The sequence below is a fragment of the Podarcis tiliguerta genome (genome assembly GCF_965153285.1).
Source record: "Podarcis tiliguerta genome assembly, chromosome: 17".
NCBI lineage: Eukaryota > Metazoa > Chordata > Lepidosauria > Squamata > Lacertidae > Podarcis > Podarcis tiliguerta.
Window position 1 is genome coordinate 36,027,980 of NC_139550.1, and position 24,575 is coordinate 36,052,554.

At 48.4% G+C, this 24,575-nt stretch overlaps 1 protein-coding gene across 3 annotated transcripts in view; it reads left to right on the top strand.

Annotated features, from left to right (window-relative positions):
- ITIH6 (inter-alpha-trypsin inhibitor heavy chain family member 6) overlaps positions 1-24,202 on the top strand; it is a 28,372-nt gene extending 4,170 nt beyond the window's left edge. The window contains exons 2-15 of one of the 3 annotated variants that reach the window (XM_083419517.1): positions 1,613-1,648; positions 2,935-3,089; positions 7,795-7,905; positions 8,924-9,171; positions 10,876-11,045; positions 12,514-12,630; positions 13,879-14,050; positions 14,878-16,698; positions 17,315-17,341; positions 19,156-19,185; positions 19,679-19,729; positions 19,822-19,935; positions 20,873-21,253; positions 22,331-24,202. In XM_083419517.1, the coding sequence (XP_083275643.1) occupies positions 1,613-1,648; positions 2,935-3,089; positions 7,795-7,905; positions 8,924-9,171; positions 10,876-11,045; positions 12,514-12,630; positions 13,879-14,050; positions 14,878-16,698; positions 17,315-17,341; positions 19,156-19,185; positions 19,679-19,729; positions 19,822-19,935; positions 20,873-21,253; positions 22,331-22,566 (3,669 nt within the window). In that variant the 3' untranslated portion in view covers positions 22,567-24,202. Of the gene's footprint in view, positions 1-1,612; positions 1,649-2,934; positions 3,090-7,794; positions 7,906-8,923; positions 9,172-10,875; positions 11,046-12,513; positions 12,631-13,878; positions 14,051-14,877; positions 16,699-17,314; positions 17,680-19,155; positions 19,186-19,678; positions 19,730-19,821; positions 19,936-20,872; positions 21,254-22,330 lie in introns of those variants that run through there. The other 2 variants (XM_083419518.1, XR_014506278.1) reach the window with 2 other exon arrangements.
- The last annotated feature ends 373 nt before the right edge of the window (positions 24,203-24,575 follow it).

Consider the following 24,575-nt stretch of genomic DNA (forward strand, 5'->3'; position numbering starts at 1 on the left):
GCTGAATCTCCACTCAGAATAAACGGCTATTTGTTTTAAGTAGGCACAGATCATAACACTTTTTCCTGAGCTTGCAACCTTCAAAGGGGAAAGTAGTTGCATGTTTGGAAAGAAATGCCTGGCTGAGCAATGCAAAACAAAGTTGGTAGAACTGGAAATGTCACCTGTGGTGGGGATGGCATGACCTGAAAGGAAGCAGGCAGTTCAGTGGATTCCCTGAGGTAAAAGCAAAGCTTGCCTGACTTTCAGATGCTTAGGAATATAACTTTTATGGACTCTTTGAAGACACCTGGCAAGATGAATTGGGAATCTACAGAAGACAGGATGAAGAAATATGAAGGAAATTGTCAATTAGCCAGTGAGTCAGAACACACACAAACTGGTCGTTTTGGCACGCCCCTAGAACCTAAAGTATTGTAGATTCCAATGAGAGGCCAAGGGGCTCCAAGATTTGTGCAAAAGAGGGAATTACAGCAGGCATTGACTGCTGAGAGCAGGCTAGAACTGGTGTACGCACAGTCCAGCACAGTGCTTGCTGAAAGCTGTACCTGATAGAAGAAGGGGCAGATGACTCTCTTTGACTATAACATGGCAGAAATAAATGTCTGTGTCTCCACATCCCCAGCCATAGTCCAGTTGACCGAAACCAGACAAATTTTCATTGTAAACAGATTTTATAACCAAGGCTTTCAAAGGAAACTACATATTCCTGTAAAACAGACTGACTCTGTGGTTTGGCAGGTTGTAATCTGGAGGAAATGGTGTGACTTTTTGCTGTTGTTAATGAGGTCTGGTCTTTCTTAAAGACTGAAGCTCACAGTCTGGGAATTCTCCTATGCACATATGAAACTTAAGAGTACTGCCCTGAATTTGACCAAACTCTTATCTAGTCCAGCATTTTGTTTTCCACAGTGGCCAATCAGATGTCCATGCAAAGTCCGCAAGCAAAAAGAAAGTCACACCCTGGATCCATAACAGTCCCTGGAACATCAGGATGCTTGCAGCTCAAGCTCTTTTAACCACATTCATCCAGTGACAGCTAGCACATTCTCTTCTACATTTCAATTTCGTAATCATTCCAGTATTTGGACGACCCTTTGTTATGTACTGAGTTGAATAGGATCCAAACTGCAGCAGTCTGATTGGTCCTAGAACAATAGGATCCAAATTGCAGCAGTCTGATTGGTCCTAGAACAATAGGATCCAAATTGCAGCAGTCTGATTGGTCCTAGAACAATGCAGCAGTATGATTGGTTGGCAGGAACCACCCAATCATGCTCCAGATATAAGTGAATCCACAACCTGATTGGCTTACAGTAGAATTCCAGAATTAGCCAATCATGTGCAGCCCATTGTGTAAATAATGTATATAAAGCAGATACTTTGAGGAGACTTTCATTCATTCCTCCTCACCACTATGAGCTGAATAAAGAGCATGAAATCACTTTGTGACTCTGAGTATATTTCACCCTTGATTACACCAAAGTAAACAGATTTGCTTTGGGAAATTGTTTGGGGATAGCAATCCCATGCAGTTGCTTGTAATTTAGTTTGATCCAGCACATTCACTTTTCCTTTTGAAAGAACAAACTCTTTTTGTTTTCTTCCACAGAGGTCTACACGCCAAGTGAAGACCCCCAAAACAGAGGTAGGTGATCATGTTGGATTACCAGTTAATTTATTACTGATCAACCATCCTTTTTTTTCACCACAGTCATGTCACTGCAAGGTTTGTTATGCAATGGTAGCAGAAAGAGGTGCTAGAATAGGTTGCGTTGCTTTGTCTGCGGCTGGGGGACGCCATTTTGAAATTTTTAACAAACCCCAAATTTAAAACAAACAGTTACCTGCAACGGTACCCACAGGATTTTCTTCCCAGGGTGGGGGGCAGGCAAAGTAAAGCACACGAAGTGGGGAGGAGGAAAGTTTCTCATCAATACACACACAGAGAGAAGAAAAGCTTCTGTGCATTGAGCCTTGTATCTCAAGTTATACAAATGTTAGAATTTTAAGGTGGTGTTCAACTAAGGGGTTGTCCACACTTCCGCTTGTCCTGCCACTTTCCCCTGGGAAAACCCACGGCTTACTGCTGAATTGGAACAAATGTCAATTGTTTTTTTTCTGTGGATTGACATTAGTTCTGATTCAAACAATGGGCTTTCCTGGGAAAAGTGGTTGATGAACTGCACCACAAAATTGTTTGTTTGTTTGTTTGTTTGTTTGTTTGTTTGTTTGTTTATTCAGTTTTCAGAACAAAGTTTTACAATCACATATCCAATACAGTGGTACCTCAGGTTACAGATGCTTCAGGTTACAGACTCCGCTAACCCAGAAATAGTACCTTGGGTTAAGAAAATATCAAGCAAATGCTGATATTTTGTGAACTTAATCAATCAGCCAGTGTGGTGTAGTGGTTCAGAGTGGTGGACTCGTAATCTGGTGAACCGGGTTCGCTTCCTCGCTCCTCCACATGCAGCTGCCGGGTGACCTTGGGCCAGTCACACTTCTCTGAAGTCTCTCAGTCTCACTCACCTCACAGAGTGTTTGCTGTGGGGGAGGCAAGGAAAGGAGATTGTTAGGTGCTTTGAGACTCCTTAAGGTAGTGATAAAGCGGGATATCAAATCCAAACTCTTCTTCTCTTCTAATCAAATGATACAGATATTAATGTCTGCATGAATAAATCTTATTTTATTTTGGCTTGAAAGGCTGTAGTTGGAGCTGTTTCCCCCCTCTCCACCCACAACCCAGCTCTATTCTGTGCAGCTGGGGCCCCACACAAAGCAGGTGTGCCAAGAGGGCTTGGTCCTACTTGGAGGGTTCTCATGGTTATTTTCTGCAAGTCCACCTACCTCACGAATGATCCAGGTAACACTTCTCAGAGGGCTCCTTATGCCTGATATTCATTCTGACTCTCCTTTTGGTTTTCTCTTTAGCTCATCATTTCCAGTTTCTTGGTGCGCTCAACCATTGTGTCTCGCTATGCCTCCACCCAGGTGTGGACTTTCATGAGCAACCCACACGCAGAGGCAAAAGAAGCTTTCTTTGATCTGGACCTGCCCAGTTCGGCCTTCATCTCCAACTTCACCATGTGAGTCTGAGCTAGCGGAAGGCACCATAACAGAGCCATAATTTTATGGGACTGAAAGGGATGTAACTCAGTGGTGGAGCACAAACTTTGCATGCAAAAGGTCGCAGGTTCAATCCCTGGTGTCTCCATTTGAAACAGGGTGCTCCAACTTTTCATACCAAGTGGGCCACAGCAACACTTTGACACGCAACCCATGGGTTGCACACTGCCCAAAATTTGATGCCCACTCTTCCCCCAGCTCTCACACTGCTTTCCTAAAGCCAGCTAAGCAAGGAGCTGGGTTTTGTGCAATGTATGGCAGGGTCCTAGAGCCCTTCCACCCCCTTCCCAAAGCTGAACAAGCACTAACTAGGCTTTGGGAAGGAGGCATGAGGACTCTAGGACCCTGTTAGGACCCTCACAGCTCCTTCCCAAAGCCCAACACATTCTTACCCAGCTTTGGGAAGGTGGCACAAGGGCTGGGGTGTATGTCAGATGTTGCTGAGGGCCACCAGAAAGGGCATTGAGGGCTGCATGTGGCCCTTGGGCCTTAAGTTGGACCACGCTTATTTAAATGGTTCAAGGAAAGGAGCTCTCCTGGAGACCTTACAGGTCCACAGTCAATTCTTCTTCCTTGGCGATTACTCATAGCCAAGTAAAATTGTCTTCCATTAATATGGTCTTAACGGTGTGTCTGTAAGTGACTGTGGAGGCCAGTTCTGGATCCACACATCCTTCCACAGTTGGGGCATAGGTTACCAGGCAGGAGTTGATCACGGTGAGGATTTGCCAAACGTACCTTCCTCATTTCTCCCTTTCTTTCTGAGTTCGTGCTTCTGTCCATTATGCCTTTGGTAGATGCTATTCTCCAACTGGAGCCCTTGCAGGCCAGTGTTTCCCAGTTGTTGGTGTTTATACTACATTTTTAAAGATTTGTCTTGAGAGCATCTTTAAACCTCTTTTGTTGTCACTGGCATTACACTTCAGTTGTGAATAGAGTAGTTGCTTTGGAAGACAATAATCAGGCATCCGAACAACATGACCAGTCCAATATACTTGAATCCTGCCCACAAAGTAGCGTAAATCTGGAAGCGCCTCTTCTTAGGCCTCCAGACCAGCTCAGCAATTCCCCTGCAATGGGGAATTCCCTGCAGACATGTGCATAGCTGTCAACTTTTCCCTTTTCTTATGAGGAATCCTATTTGGAATAAGGGAATTTCCCTTAAAAAAAGGGAAACATTGACAGCTATGGACATGTGCTGAGGGTGAGGCATAGAGTAATGTGTGAATAAGAACAGGTAGGAAAAGAGTTGGATGAGGAAAGTAAACATGAAGAAGAGAAGGAGAAAGAAGATAAGAAGTTTAGATGGCCCATTCAGTATAAATGTAATGGAATATGGTTGGATGGGGCAGCCCTGGACCATCAGCGCTACCAATCAAACATTTTTTAAAAACTCTGTTCCTGTGTCTTTCACAGCTGTTTGATCTGCAGGAGTTAGGTGAAGTTGTTCGCAGCATGGAGCTAATCATGATCACCTGCTCATGTCTGCAGAGCCAACAGCTGTTAAAGGCAGAGGAAGCCAAAGCATGGAAATCTTACAGTGGTTGGTCTGAGAAAGAACAGAACTGCTTGCAGAGCCGCAAGAAGTGGGGGATCCTGCCCTGTGCCCTGGGGAAAGCTGGCAAGTGATGTTCCACAACTCCAGAGCTAGGTTTTTCTCTGCCTAGCTCCCCATCAGACACACACCAGCCCCTCCCACTTCCTCACGAAACCTCCTCAAGCCCCTCGCAATGGAGCCCAGAGAAGGAGTCTCCCTTGAGTGGGCAGGAGCATCCTTGGGGATAAGGCTGAGGATTGTCCCAGCAGCCAAAGAAAACTTGGCGGCAGAGGGAGGCTTGATTCTGGCGGTGCCTCCTCTCAGGCCCTGGAACACAGGCAAGGCTTGTTCAAGCTGCTGCGGGAAGTTTGTTTTCCTTCCCTGCTGTGGCAAATGAGGTTGTCTTTTAATTGCAGAGGATGGGTTTGCTGGGTGGCGGGAGGCTGTTTTAAAGATATACCTCTTACCCTGAGCAGGGGCAGGAGCAGCATGTCTGTTCCTAAGCTCTTCACATAAAGCAGGGGGGGCCCAACTCCCAAGAGACTGCAATCTACTCACAGGGTTAAAAACTGGCAGTGATCTACCTCCTTTTTAGGAGTTCAGGTCAAAGTTGTTGAGCTTTTTTAGGGAGAAGGGAGGCGCCCCATTTTTATGGGCTGTAGGGCTAAAATGTTGAGCTTTTTTTAGGGGAGCCAAAGCTGTTGGGGGGGGCAGTGATCTACCACTGACATCCAGTGATCTACTAGTAGAACATGATCTACCTGTTGAACGTGCCTGACATAAAGCAATGTTTCTTCTGTAATAGGAGTGGTTGAGCAGAGAGCCTTAGTCTTCAGGTGTTCAGAATGGGGCAGCTGGAATGATCAAGCGGCTGGAGCAAATCCCTGGAGGAAAGCCTGCAGAATTTGAGGCTTTTTAGTTGGGAGACAAAGTGAGCAAGGGCTTATCTTGTTCCACTGCTTTCCCTCAGGGAAAACCTCTCTTTAGCGCTCAATTCAGGTTTCCCCCGCATTGCCATTTGTCCAGGTTTTCCCTTGTGTTGTGTACTGAGTTGAATAGGATCCAAAATGCAGCAGTCTGATTGGTCCTAGAACAATAGGACCCAGAATGCAGCAGTCTGATTGGTCCTAGAACAATAGGACCCAGAATGCAGCAGTCTGATTGGTCCTAGAACAATAGGATTCAGAATGCAGCAGTCTGATTGGTCCTAGAACAATAGGACCCAGAATGCAGCAGTCTGATTGGTCCACAGGAGCCACCCAATCCAGCTCCAGGTGGAAGTGAATCCGCAACCTAATTGGCCTACAGGAGAATCCCAGAATTAGCCAATCACGTGGGGCCCATTGTGTAAATAATGTATATAAAGCAGACATTCTGGGGGAACTTCCATTCCTCCTCACCACTATGAGCTGAATAAAAAGCATGAAATCCACTCTCGCCTCCGAGTATATTTCACCTTGGAAAGGAGCAGGGGGAGGGGGGAATGGACTGTGCCTAGAAAGTGTGGGTCAGGTGGAAGACTGCTGGGATCCATGCTTTGTAGGCACGGCACGAGCGAAAGTGTGGACAAGCCCTAAGAAGTGACATGAGATCATGCTCTGCGTGGAGAAAGCAGAGAAAGAGGTTTTCCTCCCTCTCTCAGGGGCTTCCAACAAAACAGAACATTGGAGGGTCCAGGGCAGACAGTCCTGTAGGGATTTCGTTCCCACAAGAGACAGCAATAGCCACCAACCTGGATGGCATTAAAAGAGGATTAGATAAATTCAAGGAGGATGGAAATATCCATCACTACTAACCATGATGGCTGTGCTCTATCCCCATGGCTGGAGACAGTAATGTTTCTGAATACCACTTGCTGGAAACTACAGGAGGGGATTGGGCCTTGCTCTCATGTTCTGCTTGTGGCCTTCCCATCAACATCTGTGAGAACAGGATGCTAGACTAGATGGTCTGCTCCAGGAAGCAGCTAATTTTATTTTCCCCCTGTGTCTCTCAAAGTATTCCTAATGGTTTTTAATATTAATGCATTTGCATCAATCTTTTTCCACCTCTTAAATTCAGAATCTAGATCCCAGGGTTAAGGTACCTTTTTGAAAGTTCAAGATACGTAATGTCATTTAACTGTCTGACAGACAGTTATTATCAGATTAATCTGAAATAGTGTTTGGTACAAAAACAAATTGCATGTACTATGGGATTCAAGGCCTTATTAAAAATTGTGTTTAAAATTATTTAAAATTGCAGCAGAACTATATAAAATGTTTCAGGCTGCTACCAAGAAAATATTTCATTCTTGTATGCCAACCAGAGTAATATGTCTTAATCTGAAAGTTGAAGGAGATGCATAAGAACTTCCTTATGATTATAAAATAAAATATAGGTAAAGGTAAAGGGACCCCTGACCATTAGGTCCAGTCGTGACCGACTCTGGGGTTGCGGCGCTCATCTCGCTTTACTGGCCGAGGGAGCCGGCGTACAGCTTCTGGGTCATGTGGCCAGCATGACTAAGCCACTTCTGGCAAACCAGAGCAGCGCACGGAAACGTCGTTTACCTTCCTGCCAGAGTGGTACCTATTTATCTACTTGCACTTTGAAGTGCTTTTGAACTGCTAGGTTGGCAGGAGCAGGGACCGAGCAACGGGAGCTCACCCCGTCACAGGGAGTCGAACCGCCAACCTTCTGATCAGCAAGTCCTAGGCTCTGTGGTTTAACCCACAATGCCACCCGCATCCTTAAAATAAAATATACATGTTGCTAAAAAAAAAAAAAGATGGTCAGCTCCAGGAGGCTTGTCCAGGAGGCTTCAAATCCCCGCGACGGGGTGAGCTCCCGTTGCTTGGTCCCTGCTCCTGCCAACCTAAGAGTTCGAAAGCGCGTCAAAGTGCAAGGAGATAAATAGGTACCGCTCTGGCGGGAAGGTAAACGGTGTTTCCGTGCGCTGCTCTGGTTCGCCAGAAGCGGCTTAGTCATGCTGGCCACAGGACCTGGAAGCTGTACGCCGGCTCCCTCAGCCAATAAAGTGAGATGAGCGCCGCAACCCCAGAGTCGGTCACGACTGGACCTAATGGTCAGGGGTCCCTTTACCTTTACAAGGAGTCATGGGTGACTTTTTTTTCTGTCCATACCAGGACCATTAATGAGAAAATCTACGTGGCTGAGGTGAAGGAGAAGCACCAGGCAAAGAAGATGTATGATGAAGCCCGCAGGCAGGGGAAGACAGCAGCTCATGTTGGCACCAAGTAAGGACCCTCCCGCCATTCAACCTTTGCCCTCCCCCAGAGATAGCTAGGGGCATCTCATGTGCCCACAGCTCAAATCTCACATGTGAGAAGCGTAACCTCACGACCCTGCTCTGAAATAACAGAGACCAATCAGTGCAACCTGCAACAAAATGTTGCAGTGTGAAGCGCTTCTGTGTAGCTTCTCTTCTCAGATAGCCCAGTGCATCCCCAGCTCACCACCAGCATTCCATTCCCACTGAGCATGCTCCATTTGGCTGTTTGAGGAGGCTCCACCCAAGTGCTCTCCCCCCTGCCCACAAGAATGAATGTTTGTCCTTTTGCAAACCTTTGGATTCTGCCACCCGCTCGCAAGTCTGGATGGAGCTGTTCTGACTGCATAAGGACTGGAACTTGGGGTGGGGGAGATATTTGATTCTGATTGCATTTCCTGATTCAAACCTTCCGAAGCAATGCATAAACTGAAACGCAGCCACAATTCAAAATCCTCCCTTCTCTGAGTTTTGCCTTGCAATTCTCCAAGCAAATGAAGCATACAGAAATGCATATAAAGTGTACCTAAAGTGGATGAAAATGAGTATATTAATGAAGTATCTGCAGGCTTGGGGAAACCTCAAGGTTTGCCAAAGTACAAAAAAAAATACTGGGTGGGGGGAATCTTAAGGTGGACAGAGCATGCTCAAAATGGTGGCTGACTTTTGGGGGAATGGAAAACCTGGTGGAAGGGAGAATGGGATGTTCATGGGAGAGGGCTGAACTGGCTGGCTGGCTGGCCCAGGCTCAGAATCCTTTTGGAAGCATGCAAGGTAGTCAATGACATCCACCACTCAACCCTCTTCAGGAAGACTTTTGTAAGCATGCCCAATTGCAGCCTGCTCTGTGCTTGTGCAGAATTGTTCACCCAACCAGTCGAGATAGATAATGAGCGGGCTTGCCGCAAGTGCAGGGGTCCTGCCAAGTGGGTTCTCAAAGACCAAACATCGTCTCCGATAACCTGCTATTGAGTGACGTTTCCCAGGGACCGAGAAACGGAAAAATTCAGGGTGTCAGCCAGCGTGGAGGCAGGGGGCAAGGTGGCCTTTGAGCTGACTTACGAAGAGCTGCTGCAGCGGCATTTGGGCAAGTACCAGCATGCCATCAGCATCCGGCCCCATCAGGTGGTAAGGAACCTCAGCGTGGAGGTGAGCATCTCTGAGCGCACCGGCATCAGCTACGTCCATGTGCTGCCCCTCCGCACGAGCCGACTGCTGACCAACACCCTTCGAGGTATGGCGTTCTCCTCCGGCTGCATGGTTGGGAGGCTTCCAGATTAGCGTCACTTTTGGCCTTTTTTGTAAAAAAAGGATAATACATTTCTCCATTGTGCTTTATTATTATCTCTTGCTTTGATAGTCAGCCGGCTGTCCAGGTTTATATATACATTTTTATTAGTTTTTTTCACGTATCATTTCCAACAATCATATAACATAACTTCTTATCTTATACAAAACAGTGGTACCTCTGGATGTGAACGGGATCCATTCTGGAGCCCCCTTCGCATCATGAGCAGAACACAACCCATGTCTGTGCGTGCGCAGGCAGTGGCGTAGCGTGGGGGGTGCAGGGGGGCCGGCCGCACTGGGCGCAACATCGGGGGGGGGGGCGCGCTCGCACTCGCAGCTCTCTGCCCCTACCTGGCTCACTCTCTCTCTCTCACTGCAGTGCTGGCTGTGCGAATCCAATCCGAGCCGCCGGGTCGCCGCCCACTGTGGAGGGGAGGGTGCCAGGCGTGCGGTGCGGTGCGGAGAGATAGCGAGGGACTATCTGGGGGAGGGACAGTGCAGCGGGGGGGGGCGCAAATTACTTGCCTTGCCCCAGGTGCTGACAACCCATGCTACGCCACTGTGCGCAGGTCGCAATTTGCTGTGTCTGCACATGCACGTGATGTCATTCTGAGCATCTGCACATGCACGAGCGGCAAAACCCAGAAGTAACCCGTTCCGTTACTTCCGGGTCGCCGCAGGACGCAACCTGAAAAGATTTAACCCAAAGCGACTTTAACCCGGGGTATGACTGTATTTTAGACTTCCATCAACACCTTTGATGATTTTCCGTTCTTTATCACTTATTCTGCATTTCTTAATTTCTCTATTACTCTTAATTATCATTAACTACTAATTCTCCTCATAGTCTTTCTTGCAATATTTCAAATAGTCATCCTTACAAAACTTCTTGCAATCCTACTAGCGTAATCTGTTCGTTACCCACGGATAACAGCAGGAGTCACTCCTGGAACTGGTGTGGCAGCTTTGGTGTGACCGGCTGTCCAGGTTTAAGCATGCTCCAGAGCACTGCGGTACACTCTGTGTTGTGACACCACCTGCTTTCACCACAGTTGTAACACAGGAGGAGGTGAATTGCAGATTTGGGTGTTGGTTGTGTTGCTTTTGCTCCCAAAATCTTAGGCTTTCAGCAAAGGCAAATAGATACAGCTGGGAACTGCTGCTCAGTTTTCATGAAAAACAGAACCGCGGCTATCTTGTCGATTCCAAGTCTTGGGGATGTGCAACACGCATGCGCAACACGTCTGCTTCTCCAACTTCTTTCCCCTGGGAAAACTTGCTCTTTACTGCTGAATCGGAGTAAACATCCACTGGATTTTCTGCTGGTTGACGTTTGCGCTGATACAGTGGTAAAGAGTGGGTTTTCCTGAGGAAGGTGGCCGGGCAAACAGAAAACCACTCAGACCCATGCCTGGAAAACACAGGGCAAGCGGAAAACCTTTTGGACCTCTGCTTTCTAGGCCTGGGACAAGCGGAAGTGTAGATGAGCCCTGACCCCAGTTAAAAGGATTTGGAAGTTCTGTCCATAGTGCTAGATCTGTAAAGGCTGACTCACACACTTGAGTTCATTCTGTGCTGTTGCTGTCATTCATGGGTGAGCCAGCAGACCTCAACCTCATCCACAGATGAATTTGCCATTTCCTTTCAGGTGATGCTGTTGTGCCACCATCTACTCGGGTGGAGAAAGGAACACACTGTGCTTGGATTGTTTTCACTCCAACCCCGCAAGAGCAGGCGGAGTTCTCCAGCTCAGGAATCATGGGTGATTTTGTGGTTCAGTATGACGTGACCATGCCGGATGTTGCAGGAGACGTGCAGGTTAGGGAAAGGACTACCCAACCAGAACTGAGACTAGATGGAACATTTGGGGCTTCAGGACTGCCTTAGAAAGGGTAACACAGACTGTGATACAGAGAAATCCAGGCAGAGACCAATGCAAGCATGAGAATGACCTTGTTAGTTAAAATTGAAGGGCTGCTTAGTCCAGCTGTGTTGCAACGCTTATCAGCCAGATGCCTCTAGAAGGTCACAGGCAGGCAGGGCTGTGAGTACTTGGTTCAAAATAAGTCCTGCTTCTGTAAAAGCAAAACCATGCAATCTGGATAACTTATGCAAATGAATGTCTCTATAAAGTACTTTCCATTTCCAGTATTCTCAGTGTTTCAGTTTCTGCATGGGGCACAGTTACACTGGGCAATCTTATTTAGCCCTGGTAATTCTTCTGATAATTCTGTATTGCCCATACAAATCTCCTTACTATGCATGAGAGATAAAAACTTGCTTGAAAGGAAGGAAGGATGGTGAGATTATTAGGAAGCCTAATTCTGCACCCAATACCACATCCTGCAGTTTTTCTGCAGATGTGCTTGTAGGATAGGAAGATAATTACCATCCCTGGCTATCTTTCCTTGGAACCTTGGTAATGTAACAGCAGGGGTAGTCTGTTGTCTTCCCACTATTGTTGGACTCTTAACTACCACCAGTCCCAGCCAGCATGCACAATGGTCAGGGATGGTGGGATTTTAAACCCAGCAACATCTGGAGATCCACAGGTTCCCCATCCCTGGGATTGTTTGTTTTTATCATCCATCTGTCTCAAGAGTCAGCAGAATGTGGCTCTGGGGGTGAAGTCAAACCACTGGAAAATCACAGCGCCTGCTGTGGCTGCATAGACCAGTAACTCTTAAGTGCTGCCCCCTGTGTTGGTTTTGCTGCATTAGCAGCACCAAAGTGACTTCTCTGGGATGCAAGCATAGGTAGTGTGTGTGGAGGTCCTGGGCTGCCCAGATGACAAGACCCCCTGCCGGCCTCACTGATGTGGTCCAAAGGAAAGCAGAGCAAAACGTTTGGCACCAGCTTGGCTGCAGGAGTTGCCGGAAGGAGGCATCCAAGGCGCCATCCAATGGTCTTAGGGGCTGCACTCTGGATTTGTGTAGGGTGGGATTAAATCAGGGGTTGGCAAGGTTTACCTCGCCTGGGCTGGTTCACTCCAGCAGAAATCCCTCAGAGGGCCGGATTGCACGTGCGCAATTTCCAGCATCTGTGTCTGCACAGGTGCAATTTCTGGTGCTGCAGAAGCAAGTCCCCACGCCGCACTGTGCCGGTTTAGCGCAGCGCATGGGGACTCCTTGAGCAGGCTGCTCGGTTCAGGGGTGGCTCGGGGACCAGTTAACCAACCCCCATGGGCCGCTTGTGGCCCATGGGCCTTAGGTTGCCAACCCCTGGATTAAATGATAATGCGCACCCTTTCCAGAGTGACCGTTCTACTTCTCTCTCTCTCTCACAGATCTACAATGGCTACTTTGTCCACTTCTTTGCCCCGAGGGGCTTGCCCCCTGTGCAGAAGGACGTGGTGTTTGTTATCGATGTCAGTGGCTCCATGTATGGCACCAAGATGAAACAGGTGAAGTTGCAAACAGGAAGGGTCCCTTTCCCCTCAATTGGTGTCTTTGTGTTGGCACATGTGCCACAGTCCAGAAGGAAAACATGGGTTGTTATTTCCCAAGATGCACATCTTCTAAGTCCAATTTCCTGGTGCTTATATGATAGAATTGGGCTCAGTGCCATGCAAGGGTTGAATGTCAGTGTGAACAGGCTGTGTGAAGACAAACAGAAGTGAACATATTATTACTATTATGGCTACATTTTTATCCCACCCTTCCTCAAGGTGGCATACATGCTTCTCCTTCTTCGCCACACAAGAATCCTGTGAGGTAGGCTAGGCCAAGAGAGTGTCACTGGCCCACAGTGTCACTGTGCAACCTTCATGGCTGTGGGGGGATTTGAAGCCAGTCCTAGTCCAATATGCTTAGCACTACATTACACGGGTAAAGGATTATCCGTTTTAAATGTTGAATCTAAACTTTAAATGTTGTTGAGCTGAGTTGATTTAATATTTTCTAACAACAAATGTTGAGCTCAAAGCGACTCACAATAATCACAACAATAGCATTAAAAAACAACAAACAAGGCAATCACTATAATTTCAAACGCAATAGCTGACGAAGCAAACGACAAATTCACCAAACCAATTAGTACAATTCAATAATGTCAGAGCATTACCAGGTTTCTATGCTGTGTGCAAAGGAACAAGCACCTCACAGAAAATGGCTCCTCCAAATTTTCAGCAAATCTCCTTCTTCCCATTTGGTCTGCTGCACCACAGCCTGCCCCATTCAGCAGCGTAAACCTCAAGAGAAGCTTTTGTGGGGACTCGGGAACAGTCACCCTTTCTGTGACTGTTTTAAATTGTTTTTAGATGTTCTTAATTTTTTAAAATAAATAAATTAAATTTCAATTGTACTTGTTGCTTGCCACCCTGGGGAGGAAGTGTGAGGTAAAAATTCAGTAAAGAAGTAAGTAAGTAAATTATGTGTTGCAGTCATTGCCTGCTTTGACTCATTAAGCATAGCTAATACTAAAATTATTCTGAACTTGGAACTCTTTGCACATGGCACCTTCTTGAGGAAAAAACGCAAGTTGCACGAGGAGGCGAGTGTCATGCACTTCACAAGCCATTAACCCTGAGCTGCAGATAAGTTGCATGGACCTGAGTCTGGACAGGTTCAAAGAGCAGCCCCTTGCGGCTTGGGAAACATGGATCACCATTTACTTAAGCAGATGTTTTACATAGGGACGTTTTCTTCCGCAGACCAAAAAGGCCATGCACGTCATTCTGAGCGACCTCCACCACGATGACTACTTCAACATTGTTACTTTCTCGGACGTTGTGAATGTGTGGATGCCCAGCCATTCCATCCAAGCTACGCCTCAGAATATCCGGAAAGCCAAGGACTATGTCAGCAAGATGGAAGCGGACGGATGTGAGTTCTGGGCCGGCCAGGATAATTGCTGGGGGGGGGTTGCTGGTGTGCTGCTCCTGGAGTCAAGGACACAAACGGATATTGGGGTATTGGGAAGAATGCTCCATATTTGACGTCTTGAGCTCTGCCTTCCCCGTTCTTACACACAGGAGCCGAAACAGGGGAAGATCAAAGCTGCCAACACTCACTTTCAATAATAATAATAATAATAATAATAATAAATTTTATTTATACCCCGCCCTTCCCAGCCAGAGCTGGGCTCAGGGCGGCTAACACCAATAAAATCACAGTTTAAAAAAAATGATAGGGAAAGAAGAAAAAAACGGTTTAAAATATAGGTTAAAATGCAATTTAAAATTGCAGCCTCATTTTAAAAGCAACCAATAAATCAAGACCATAAGGGGAGGGAAACGTAAGGGTCAGACTGAGTCCAAACCAAAGGCCAGGCGGAACAACTCTGTCTTGCAGGCCCTGCGGAAAGATGTCAAGTCCCGCAGGGCCCTAGTCTCTTGTGACAGAGCATTCCACCAAGTTGGGGCCAGTACTGAAAAGGCCCTGGCCCTACTTGAGACCAATCTAACCACTTTGCGACCTGGGACCTCCAAAATGTTGTCATTTGTGGACCTTAAGGTCCTCCATGGGGCATACCAGGAGAGGCGGTTCCGTACATACGTGGGTCCTAGAACCCAAATTCTCCCCTTTGGGTGTGACTCAGGAGCCCAGATTCATAGCCATCTCTGGGTCTACCCCTTCCTTTAGACACCACTGTTCTTCCCCGAAAACCTAGGAGTCCTGTCTTCTGATTTCCCGGGCCTTCTGCTCCCTAGGGACTGATATCAACGCAGCTCTGCTTGCTGCCGCCTCCGTCTTCAACCGGAGCTCTCCAGCGGCGGGGAAAGTTGTGAAGGAACAGAGAATCCCCCTGATCATCTTCCTGACAGATGGCGAGCCCACCTCAGGCGTGACGGCCGGCAGCCGCATTCTCTCCAATGCTCAGCAGGCTCTGAAAGGCACCACCTCGCTTTTTGGCTTGGCTTTCGGGGATGATGCGGACTACGGGCTGATGAGGCGCCTGTCGCTGGAGAACCGCGGCGTCGCTCGGCGCATCTATGAGGATGCCGATGCCACTTTGCAGCTGAAGGGTTTCTACGACGAGATCGCCAGCCCTTTGCTGTACGATGTGGAGCTGGCCTACCTGGACGGGGTGGCACAAGACCTCACCCAGAACCTGTTCCCCAACTATTTCCTGGGCTCAGAGCTGGTTGTGGCCGGGCGGGTGAAGCCAGGGGCACCAGAGCTGCGGGTTCGGACCACAGGCCACGGCCAGGAGGGCCCCCTGAGCCTTGAAAACGACATCTCTGCCAACACCACGGAAGCTGCTCCCTTTGGCTGCTTTGGGGATGCCAACAAGATCGGTCGCTTTGTGCAGAGGCTTTGGGCCTACTTCACCATTCAAGACCTGCTGCAGGCGCGGTTCCGAGCCAATGACACAGCCGCCCGCCGCCTGCTGACTGAAAAGGCCACCAACCTGTCACTCAAGTACAACTTTGTCACCCCCGTCACCTCCCTGATTGTGGTGCGGCCAGATGAGGACAGAGAGAAGGGCCGGCCAGCGAAAGCTACTACCAGCCCTCCTGGGGTGACCAGAGCGTTCAAGGCCACCCCCACAACATTTGGGGTTTCCGCTGCATTGGGGCTCTCTAAAGTGGCGAAAGCCACACCTGCCCCTGGAGCGACCAGTGTCCCCGTGGTTGCAAAATCCCCAAAGGCCACAGCAAGGCCAGGATCTGCTCCCGCTCCCCTGGTCCCAGTGGCAGCAGCTAGAGTCACGAAAGCAGGCAGAACCACGTCCCCACCGTTTGCTGCCATGACTGCCGTCACTCCCGCCACTGCCTTCATTTCCCCAGTGCCTCCTGCTCCCGGTCACACCAAAACGGCCAAAGCTGCCACACCAGTTCCAGGAGTGACTGTCACGTCTCTGACTCCTGCTGTCAGCCGCGGGTCTGCTAAACCACCCAGAGCCACAGCCTCCCCAAGGGCAACCAGGCCGCCCATCAAACCCCCCAAGCCCAGCTCCACCAGAGCTGGGAGACTGAAGGTCACGCTTCAGCCACACTCTGTTTTGGAGACTAGAGGAACAGCTGTTTCCAAGGTCCTGGCAGGGACCGCCAGCACAGGGCACAGCAGGCCTCCCACGACAGGGCACCCACCTGGCAGTGCCAAGGTCCTAGGGGGTCACTCCAGTCCCTGGGAGCAGCCAGAGATGACACCAAACCCTGTCACCCAGCACCAAATGCCTACCAGCTGGCAGGCAAGTACTGCCAAGGTGGAGGCCGGGAACGTTCCCTGGAGTAAGACAACAACTCCCAAAGGTGGGGCAGCCACAGAGATGCACACTGACAAGCCCCCATGGAACAGCACCATGCCTTGGGGCACAACATCTGGAGCTACGCCCCTAGTGACTCTGGGAGCAGAGTTGGAGAGTAAAAGCAGGGTTCCTGGTAGCACCACCGCTGCCCCAGACATCAGCCTCCTCCTGCTGCCCGGGGAGTCTGAGCTACGCTCAGCCACCGACCAGGACACAGAATATGTGGAGTCATTGAACCCGCCGGCTGTGTATAGTTTTGTGACACCCCGGGGACACGCAGGTAGGTACAAGGAAATAGGAGTAGCTTTGCATGTTACAGCTCTCCTCTGACATCTGCAACCTAGTCTACACCTGACTAACACTTGCCTCACTTCCAGCATCCTTAATCCAGTTGTCATGCTGCTGGTCTCCCAAGCACTGGGTGGGCTACAGGCCTTGCTTGAGGAGGAACTTGGCTTGGTTCAACACTCATAGGTCTTAACAACTCTTTGGCTCTACCCGCGTTTGGTGTCACCCGTCCAGAGAACCAGCTGTGTGGTCTCTTTCTTCCTTGCTCTGTCTCTCCCACCTTAACCTGTGCTCTAACTTTACCATCTTTCTCCTCATTTAGGACCTATTGCTTCCCCCTCCCCATTCCTTCCTTCTAGCCTGTGCATCCTTCCCAGCAGTCTGGCTTTCCCCCATCTCCTGCTGCTGCTCTACATTCTTTGGGATGTTGTTGGACTCTTTACTCCCATCAGGCCCTGGTCAACATGCCCAACGGCTGGGAATGATGGAAGTGGAAATCCAGCACTGTCTAGAGGGGGTCACATTCACTGCCCATGTTCTATGCCATCTTCTTCCCATTCTGCTCCCAAATGGTTTGGGCTCTCAACTTTTGTTTGTCTTCTCCTCAGAAACTCTGGATTACGAAGACTATTCAGGTAATTCTGCCATCATAGTCACTCACTCGGAACTTTGCGGGGCTGGTAAGGTCATCATATTTACTATTTTAAAGGGTTTTATCAGATTCCAGTCCTCCTGCCTCTCTGATGGTTAAGAGATGTTTTTCAGCTGGGAATCAGGGCTGGCATGAACACAGGGCCTTGCCAGTTCTTTCTTTCTTTTTACAGAAATCCCACATGGGTATTAATATGCAGCAGCCTCCCCCAACCTGGTGCCCTACAGTTGTTTAGGACTGCAACTCTCTCTGCACCCACCCAGCATGGACAGAGGTCAGGGATGATGGGAGCTGCAGTTCAGAACATCTGAAGGGCATCAGGTAAAGGAAAGCTTGCATATGGGAAAGTGGCGCTTGGCCTCGATACGATATGATACAATATCTTTATTGTCATTGTCCCATACAGAACAATGAAATTGAAAAATCTACATAAGACATTCAAAATCCCCTAAAAACTCTGAAACCCCATTTTAAAATACAATATACTATAGAGACTCCTTATACTGCGTTTAGAACCAGAATTGCATTTGGGTAGAAACTGTTTCTCAGGCGGCTAGTCCTGGTCTTTATAACCCTGTACCTCGCAAGACGAATGCCTCGCAAGACGAAAAACTCGCAAGACGAAAGAGTTTTTTGTTTTTTGAGTTGCTTCGCAAGACGAATTTCCCTATGGGCTTGCTTCGCAAGACGTAAACGTCTTGCACCTTTTTATTAAAACTGTCAATGCATTCCTATGGGAAACCGTCAATGCATTTCCTATGGGAAACCGTGCTTCGCAAGACGAAAAATTCACAAGACGAAAAAACTTGCAGAACGAATTAATTTCATCTTGCGAGGCACCACTGTACCTTCTTCCAGAAGGCAGAAGCTGAAAGAGATCATTTCCAGGGTGCGTACTATCCTGCGCTATCTCTGCAGCTTTCTTATGGCACCTGACAGCATAGATTTGATCTAAGGTGGGAAGAGTGCACCCAATTATTCTCTCTGCAGTCTTTACAACCCTCAGAATGTACCCTAACATGGTAACAGTACTTGCCAGAAACTCAGGCTTGGCATACAATTCTGTGATTACTAGAACAGCCTGAAATGGGGACATTTTAAAGCCTCTCCTTAGAAATGGGAGGCAAGAAGTATACTCCCCCCCCCCCCGGTCATACCACTTCCAGGCTAACCAGGAAGCTGAAATTTAATATACACGAAGCCCCCATGTCATACCTACTACCCAGAGCCTGAAAATGGGCTATGTCTTTGTATCCAACACTCAAAATGCAGCACAATAATTTTCTCTCGTAAGGGAGACCAGCCATTGCAGCACCAAGCAAGCCAAGCCCAATATCTCACAAAAGTGCGTGTGTGTAAATCCTGTTCAGGCATGGATTTGTGGGGAGGGGCCAGAAATCATTGGTCTATGCCTGCAGAATGCAAGCTCCATCTACTAGCATTTGTATAAAACTTGAAAGCTGCTCAAGATAAATTCAAATTGATAGTATTTGGGAAGTCGTCGTGGGCTTCCAGGCAGGTAGTGCTTGGAGTCAGACCCATTGTAGTCGCCTGCTCCTGGCTGCAAAGCAACAGCACTGTTCTCTTTCTATCCCACAGCAAGCAGCATGGATGTTTCAGTGACTCTCTTGGGTTCTGCAGGAACAGATAACTCTATGAGCAATGACAACTGAAGGGATTCAGAGAAATGCTGGGCTGGCTCAGCCCCCTGGGAAAGGGGGTTGAGGGTGGTGGTACCAGGGGAGGTTTGCTTCCAAGGTTTGCCCGACTCCTCTGAAAATAGACTTTCCTTTGCAGACTTCTTAGAAGAACCGGACGGTGATTCAGGTACATCCCTGCAGGATGGGTGCATAATGGTGGGTCCAGTGAGGTCTTCTGTTGGACAGAAACGGAATCCGAAAAGCCACTCAAGTCTGGGTTCAGCCAGGCTTTGCCCATGGCCTGTAGCTACCTTTGTTTTGTCCTGGCTCAACCACCACCTGCCAAGATTTCATTCTGAATCCACCCTTCCTCACCTGCCATCTTTTGCCCTCTTTGCCCCGCCTTGGCCCAAGGTGGTGGTGGTGGGGAGGTGAGCATTTTCAAAATAAACAGCTCAATCCTGGCTGGCCAATCCTATTCAACATCTGCGCTGCAGCAGCCTATGGACGGGCCAAGACAGCTGATCCAAATCCATTTGGGTTAGCTACTAGGCAAAGAGGCAGAGCCGGTACCTTGGCCCCAAAATCAGATGTGTGGTGGTAGTGGCTGCCCAGATATGCTGAGAGCGATGCTTAATGATCAGTGCGTCTAATGCTGCTCCTTCCATCTCTCTTTCCAGGCTCCTTGGTAGGTTCATCTGACCCTGGCTTCTTCACCTTCTCCTCCTGGGGTAAGGCCACCTTATTCCCAGCCATGCAGATACCCATGCCTCCCTCATTTTTACATTTAGCATCTTACACCCTTGTTTGTTTTTCCTTGCAGTGGATGGAGACCCTCACTTTGTAGTAAGGTTGCCACATTCCCTGGGGAACCTGTGCTTTACTCTGGATGGATGCTCAGGAGATGTCCTGCGCTTGGTGAGCGACCCTGCAACAGGTGAGGGCTGCAGTGCCTTCTGATCAACATGGGGTGGGCTTGTTCAGAACCAACCCAGAGGGTTCCAAGAACAGAAGGGTAGGTATAGCCAACCTCTTGTTTTCCATAATTTTGGCATTTCAAGCCAGGTACATGTGCCTGCAAGCATATGCAGTGTGTCTACCCACCTTTCTCCATCCAACCTGGAGAACTTTTAAAGAACCTGACAGTGCCTCTGAGGATGTGCAGATAATGTATCAAGAGAATCAACTTGTTAAAAATGGACTCAGTGTCCTTTGTACACTGCAAAGTGCTTTTCATCTCTGATGGGAAGCAAGTACAAACAAAACACACACACACATACAAAGTCTACATATTATAAAAAGGGAAATCTAATTAAAACACTAGATACACAATCTACCACCCTATTTTGTACTCTCAAATTCTAGCAACTGGGCAGGAAAAGAGACTTTTAGCTAGTTGACAAATCCTGGGAGTAAGGAGATATGTTCCTGTTTAGATGCATTGAAAGCAGTTAAAGCAACAGGCATGGCTTACCCCAAAGAATTCTGGGAACTGTAGTTGTTAACAGTGCTGTGACCTTTCACACTTACAGTTCCCAGCCCCCTTAACAAGCTACAGTTCCTAGGATTATTGGGGAGACAGTAGGACTGTTAAGAGCATTATAAGAGTGCTTTCGGTGTGGTATGGCTGTGACCAGTGGGCTGGTTTAGACTTGCAGGCATGGGAACCCTGTGGCCCTCCAGATGTTGGACTCCAACTCCTACTGGCACCAGCCAGTCTCACCAGTAGCCAGGGATGATGGGACTTGTACTGGAGGCCCACAGCTGTTGCAAACCAGAACACCTGGGTTCTGTGCTTTCTCCCTCAAGGTGGGAAGTGGGGAAACGGAAAGACTGTTCTTTCATTACAGAGTGCTGCCTTCCTTTGCCCCCAGGGTTGTCTGTCAACGGGCACCTAATGGGGGCCCCTTTCAGGCCAGGCCACGAGGAGCGCCCCCGCACCTACTTTGATGCCATAACCATAGCAGTGGAACACCCTCGAGTTGGCTATGTGGTCAACGTAACACGGAAGGGCGTCACACTCCATGGTGAAGGTGAGCTGGTGTTGCCCTTTGCCCAGCGGGCTGCAATCCACAAGCCCCAGCTGGCAATTTCTGTGTGGCCTGAAGCCAACGTCACCGTATGGATTGGTCACGAAGTGGAGTTCCTGGTTCTTCTGCATCGCTACAGTCACCCCACCGCCCTGCAGCGGGATCATCTCGGCTTCTATGTGGTGAACAACAAGGGGCTCTCAGCTTCAGCAGGTGGCTTGCTAGGTGAGCAACTCCTCTTACAAATACAGCTTTTAGGCTGCTAACTAACACCATCCCTCTTGCACAAGCAGTTTGATGCAGGTTGCATCTGTGGCAGGGACCAGAGAGTGCTAGGGTCGTATTGCCCTAGTCCAGGCTGCAATGCAATTATTTAGGAGTGCCCTTACTCTACCTGCCTATTTGTAAAAACAGTTGAGTGGAATAGGCAATTTTCATAGAGAAAAACAGCAGGGGAAGGGCTAAATGCCCCCTTCCTCTGTGCTATGGTCCTACTCTGGGCCTCTCCCATACACAACCTGCCACAGTTGCTGCAAGTTACAAAAAAAAGAGAGAGAAGGAAGATCCCAATCATAGGATTCAAAGATGCTTTTACAGTCGCATATAACTTGATCCTGAGTAACTAGAATGCAAGCTCTTTAAATATAGTACCTTTTTGCAATTTTAACTTCAGTACACCCAAAGCAAACTCTCTAACCTTGCTGGGAGTTTTATCCATCTTTTGAAATCTCCTCTCCCTCCTTTCCAATATGATCCCCCAGGGATCACAGTAGCACCTGATGGGGAACCTGGTGCCCTCCAGCCACCGCTGGATCCTGGATTCCACCTTCCAGCTTCCCTGACCATTGGTCATACTGGCTGAGGATGATAGGAGCTGGGGTCTTGAGGGCACCAGGCTCCCCCACCCCAAATGTTTTGCCCACTCCACCTTCACTTAGACCAGCAGCCCCTGCACTTCAGTGTCTACCCTTCAGAAAACCCCAGATTTTTAGGACAGAAGGTATTCCTAAGCAGCAAGTAAAGCTGCAGATGTGTGGGGAACTTTTGTCCCTCCAGCTGTTGCTGAACTTCATCTCCCATCATGGCCGGCCATACTTGCTGGGGCTGCTGGGAGGTATAGTTCAGCGACAGGAGCTGGAGGGCCAAAGGTTCCCCCCACCTGCTGTAGAAAACGGGATCTGTGCTAGACATGAGCATGGTAAGGCTTGTTTGACTGGATGCTTCATCAGTTTGATTCCCCACCTGCCTTTTCCTGACCACACACATCATGTGCTCCTGTTTTGCCAATTTGCTCTTCCACAGGCCAGTTTCAGAGGGACACCATCAGGCTCTCCCCAGCCCCCACCGAAGGGGAGCGAGCAGCATGGATGTGGAGGGGCTCTAACAAAGCCCTGGTCACCGAGGTCACCAAAATACTGAAGGATTCGTCCTGGAGGCCACATGAAGCACCATGCTGGCTGCTGAAACGCAAGGATGTGGAGGGGCTGTTGGGGGCTCCCTACAGCTCCTACGTAACCTCCAACCTGCTGGAATTGTGAGCCAGCCATCTTTCACTCAGCTGTGGGGTAGCAAGCGACAAAAGTCCAAGACTTTCCCAATTCCCAACCTCGCCCCCCCCCCTCCCAATCCTCACGCGACAGGGATGGTGTGGAACAGGAGGGAGAGCCTGTTGTCTCCCTCCCAGGACCTTTGCAGTAGATTCTGCGCGATGGAGGCAGGATAGTTTTGTTTTGTTTTGTTTTGTTTTAAATGTCTCTCACAGTGCAGACATGTTTAAAATTATGCCCTCATTACACTGTTTTATTAACTTCATATAGAAAAGGACAGTGGATTTATCACCAAGGTGTCTCCTCATCAGTTTGTGCAGGGAATCCTGAATTCCACAGGAAAGGCTGTGCAATTTTTCAACATCATCATCCTTGATGTTGGGAGGATATTTTTCACTTTTTCTCTCCCCCTCCCCTGGCAAACTTCCCAGCAGATATTTGGCCCTCCAAAACCCCAAACTGTTAAAAAACAGCAACACAGTCAAAGGTAGATTTAGCGGCAGACTGAAGCCTGCCCTGTTTGGCCCATGAAGCCTAAGAGCTGCCTGCTCCTTTTGCAATAGTTGCCTATTTCAGCAAATGCACTGTGGCCTCTGCTCTTTTCAACACTAGCACACTGCTGGAATAGATCTGCAGGAGAGCCACTTACCAGTAGTGGGTTCAGAAACCTTGATGGTTTCATTGGTGCAAAGTGGAGACAAACCAGCTAGCAGATATGCAGAATTCTACTTTGTGCTTAATGTGGTTATTTAAAAGTCCTGCAAAGAACCATCCCTTTTCTTTGGAGCATTTTGGCCAGAAGTGTGACACCATTAAGTCTTGAGAACTGATCTGTGAAAAGGAGAGTTCAGTTCCAGGATGAAGACGAGGAGTCAAATCTGAGAACAACCCATGCAAGATGCAAACCTCTTTTCTAACTGACAGCAATCCATTCAGAGCTACAGAACAGAAGAGGAGAGCAAGCCATTCAGGACACCCTCCTCTGCTGATGGAGAATGGGCATCAGGTTGTTCAATAGTTAACAGGAAAGGGGGTGCTGCTTACTGTTTTACGGTGGCCCTTTTCACCCCTATACCTTGGAAGCTACAAGTCAGGGAGCCCAGTAGGCTGTGCCAATTTATTCTGCATTTTAATCCCTTAAATGACATGTCAACCCCTCCACTAGCTATGATGAGCCCCACTTCTGTACCAACTTTCCCTCTGCACTAAAGGGCCAAACCAGAAGCAAACAAGGCTGCGGTGGGGCCAGTAGGGCAGCAGAACCAAGAAAATGGATGTGAGGGATTTAAAGTGCATCAGCCTGGTCTCTGCACAGGAATGGCTAGAAGGCCTCTTCCATTCTTGCCCCCATAAAATTTCTGATTAGACCCCAACAATGTGATAGACAACAGCAAACAGGCAACCCCCCCCCCAATCACTCTAGGAGCCCAATGTCTCCCAGTGATGCTGTTACATTACATACATTCATTTTTATTTATTGGCTTTATGTTTAGTAAGGCTGCCCCTGAATATTGCAGCCAAGAGCCTCTTTCCCAGAAGCCTGAGACCAGCTCTGGCAAGACAACATTCTCTTTTCATGTGTTAAATTGTATTTTACAATTCATACAATAAAACGTAAATGACTGTTGAGGGATAGCTGAATGGTACCCCGAGTCTGGACTACTGCCTGGCAGGAAGTAAGACTGCACCTGTAGCAAGCCACTTGCAAAGGTCTACGTTACCTGCTACATACCCCTCAAAAATACAACATCAAATGCAAAAGGATCCGCCTGCTGTTTCTATGCAAAAGGGACAAGAGGCAAACGAGTATTGTGTGTCTCTGACACAGATAATGTTATTCACCACCTGCCCTGTTATAATCTACTTAAGCAGAAATAGGATTTTAGCTGCTGCTTTCATGAATTTCAAATATGGCTGAACTGAATATATGGCTGGTTTGATTTCAGGCGGAAGCTAGTGATATTGGTGGGACAGAAAACACCTAGATTGTGAGGGAATTC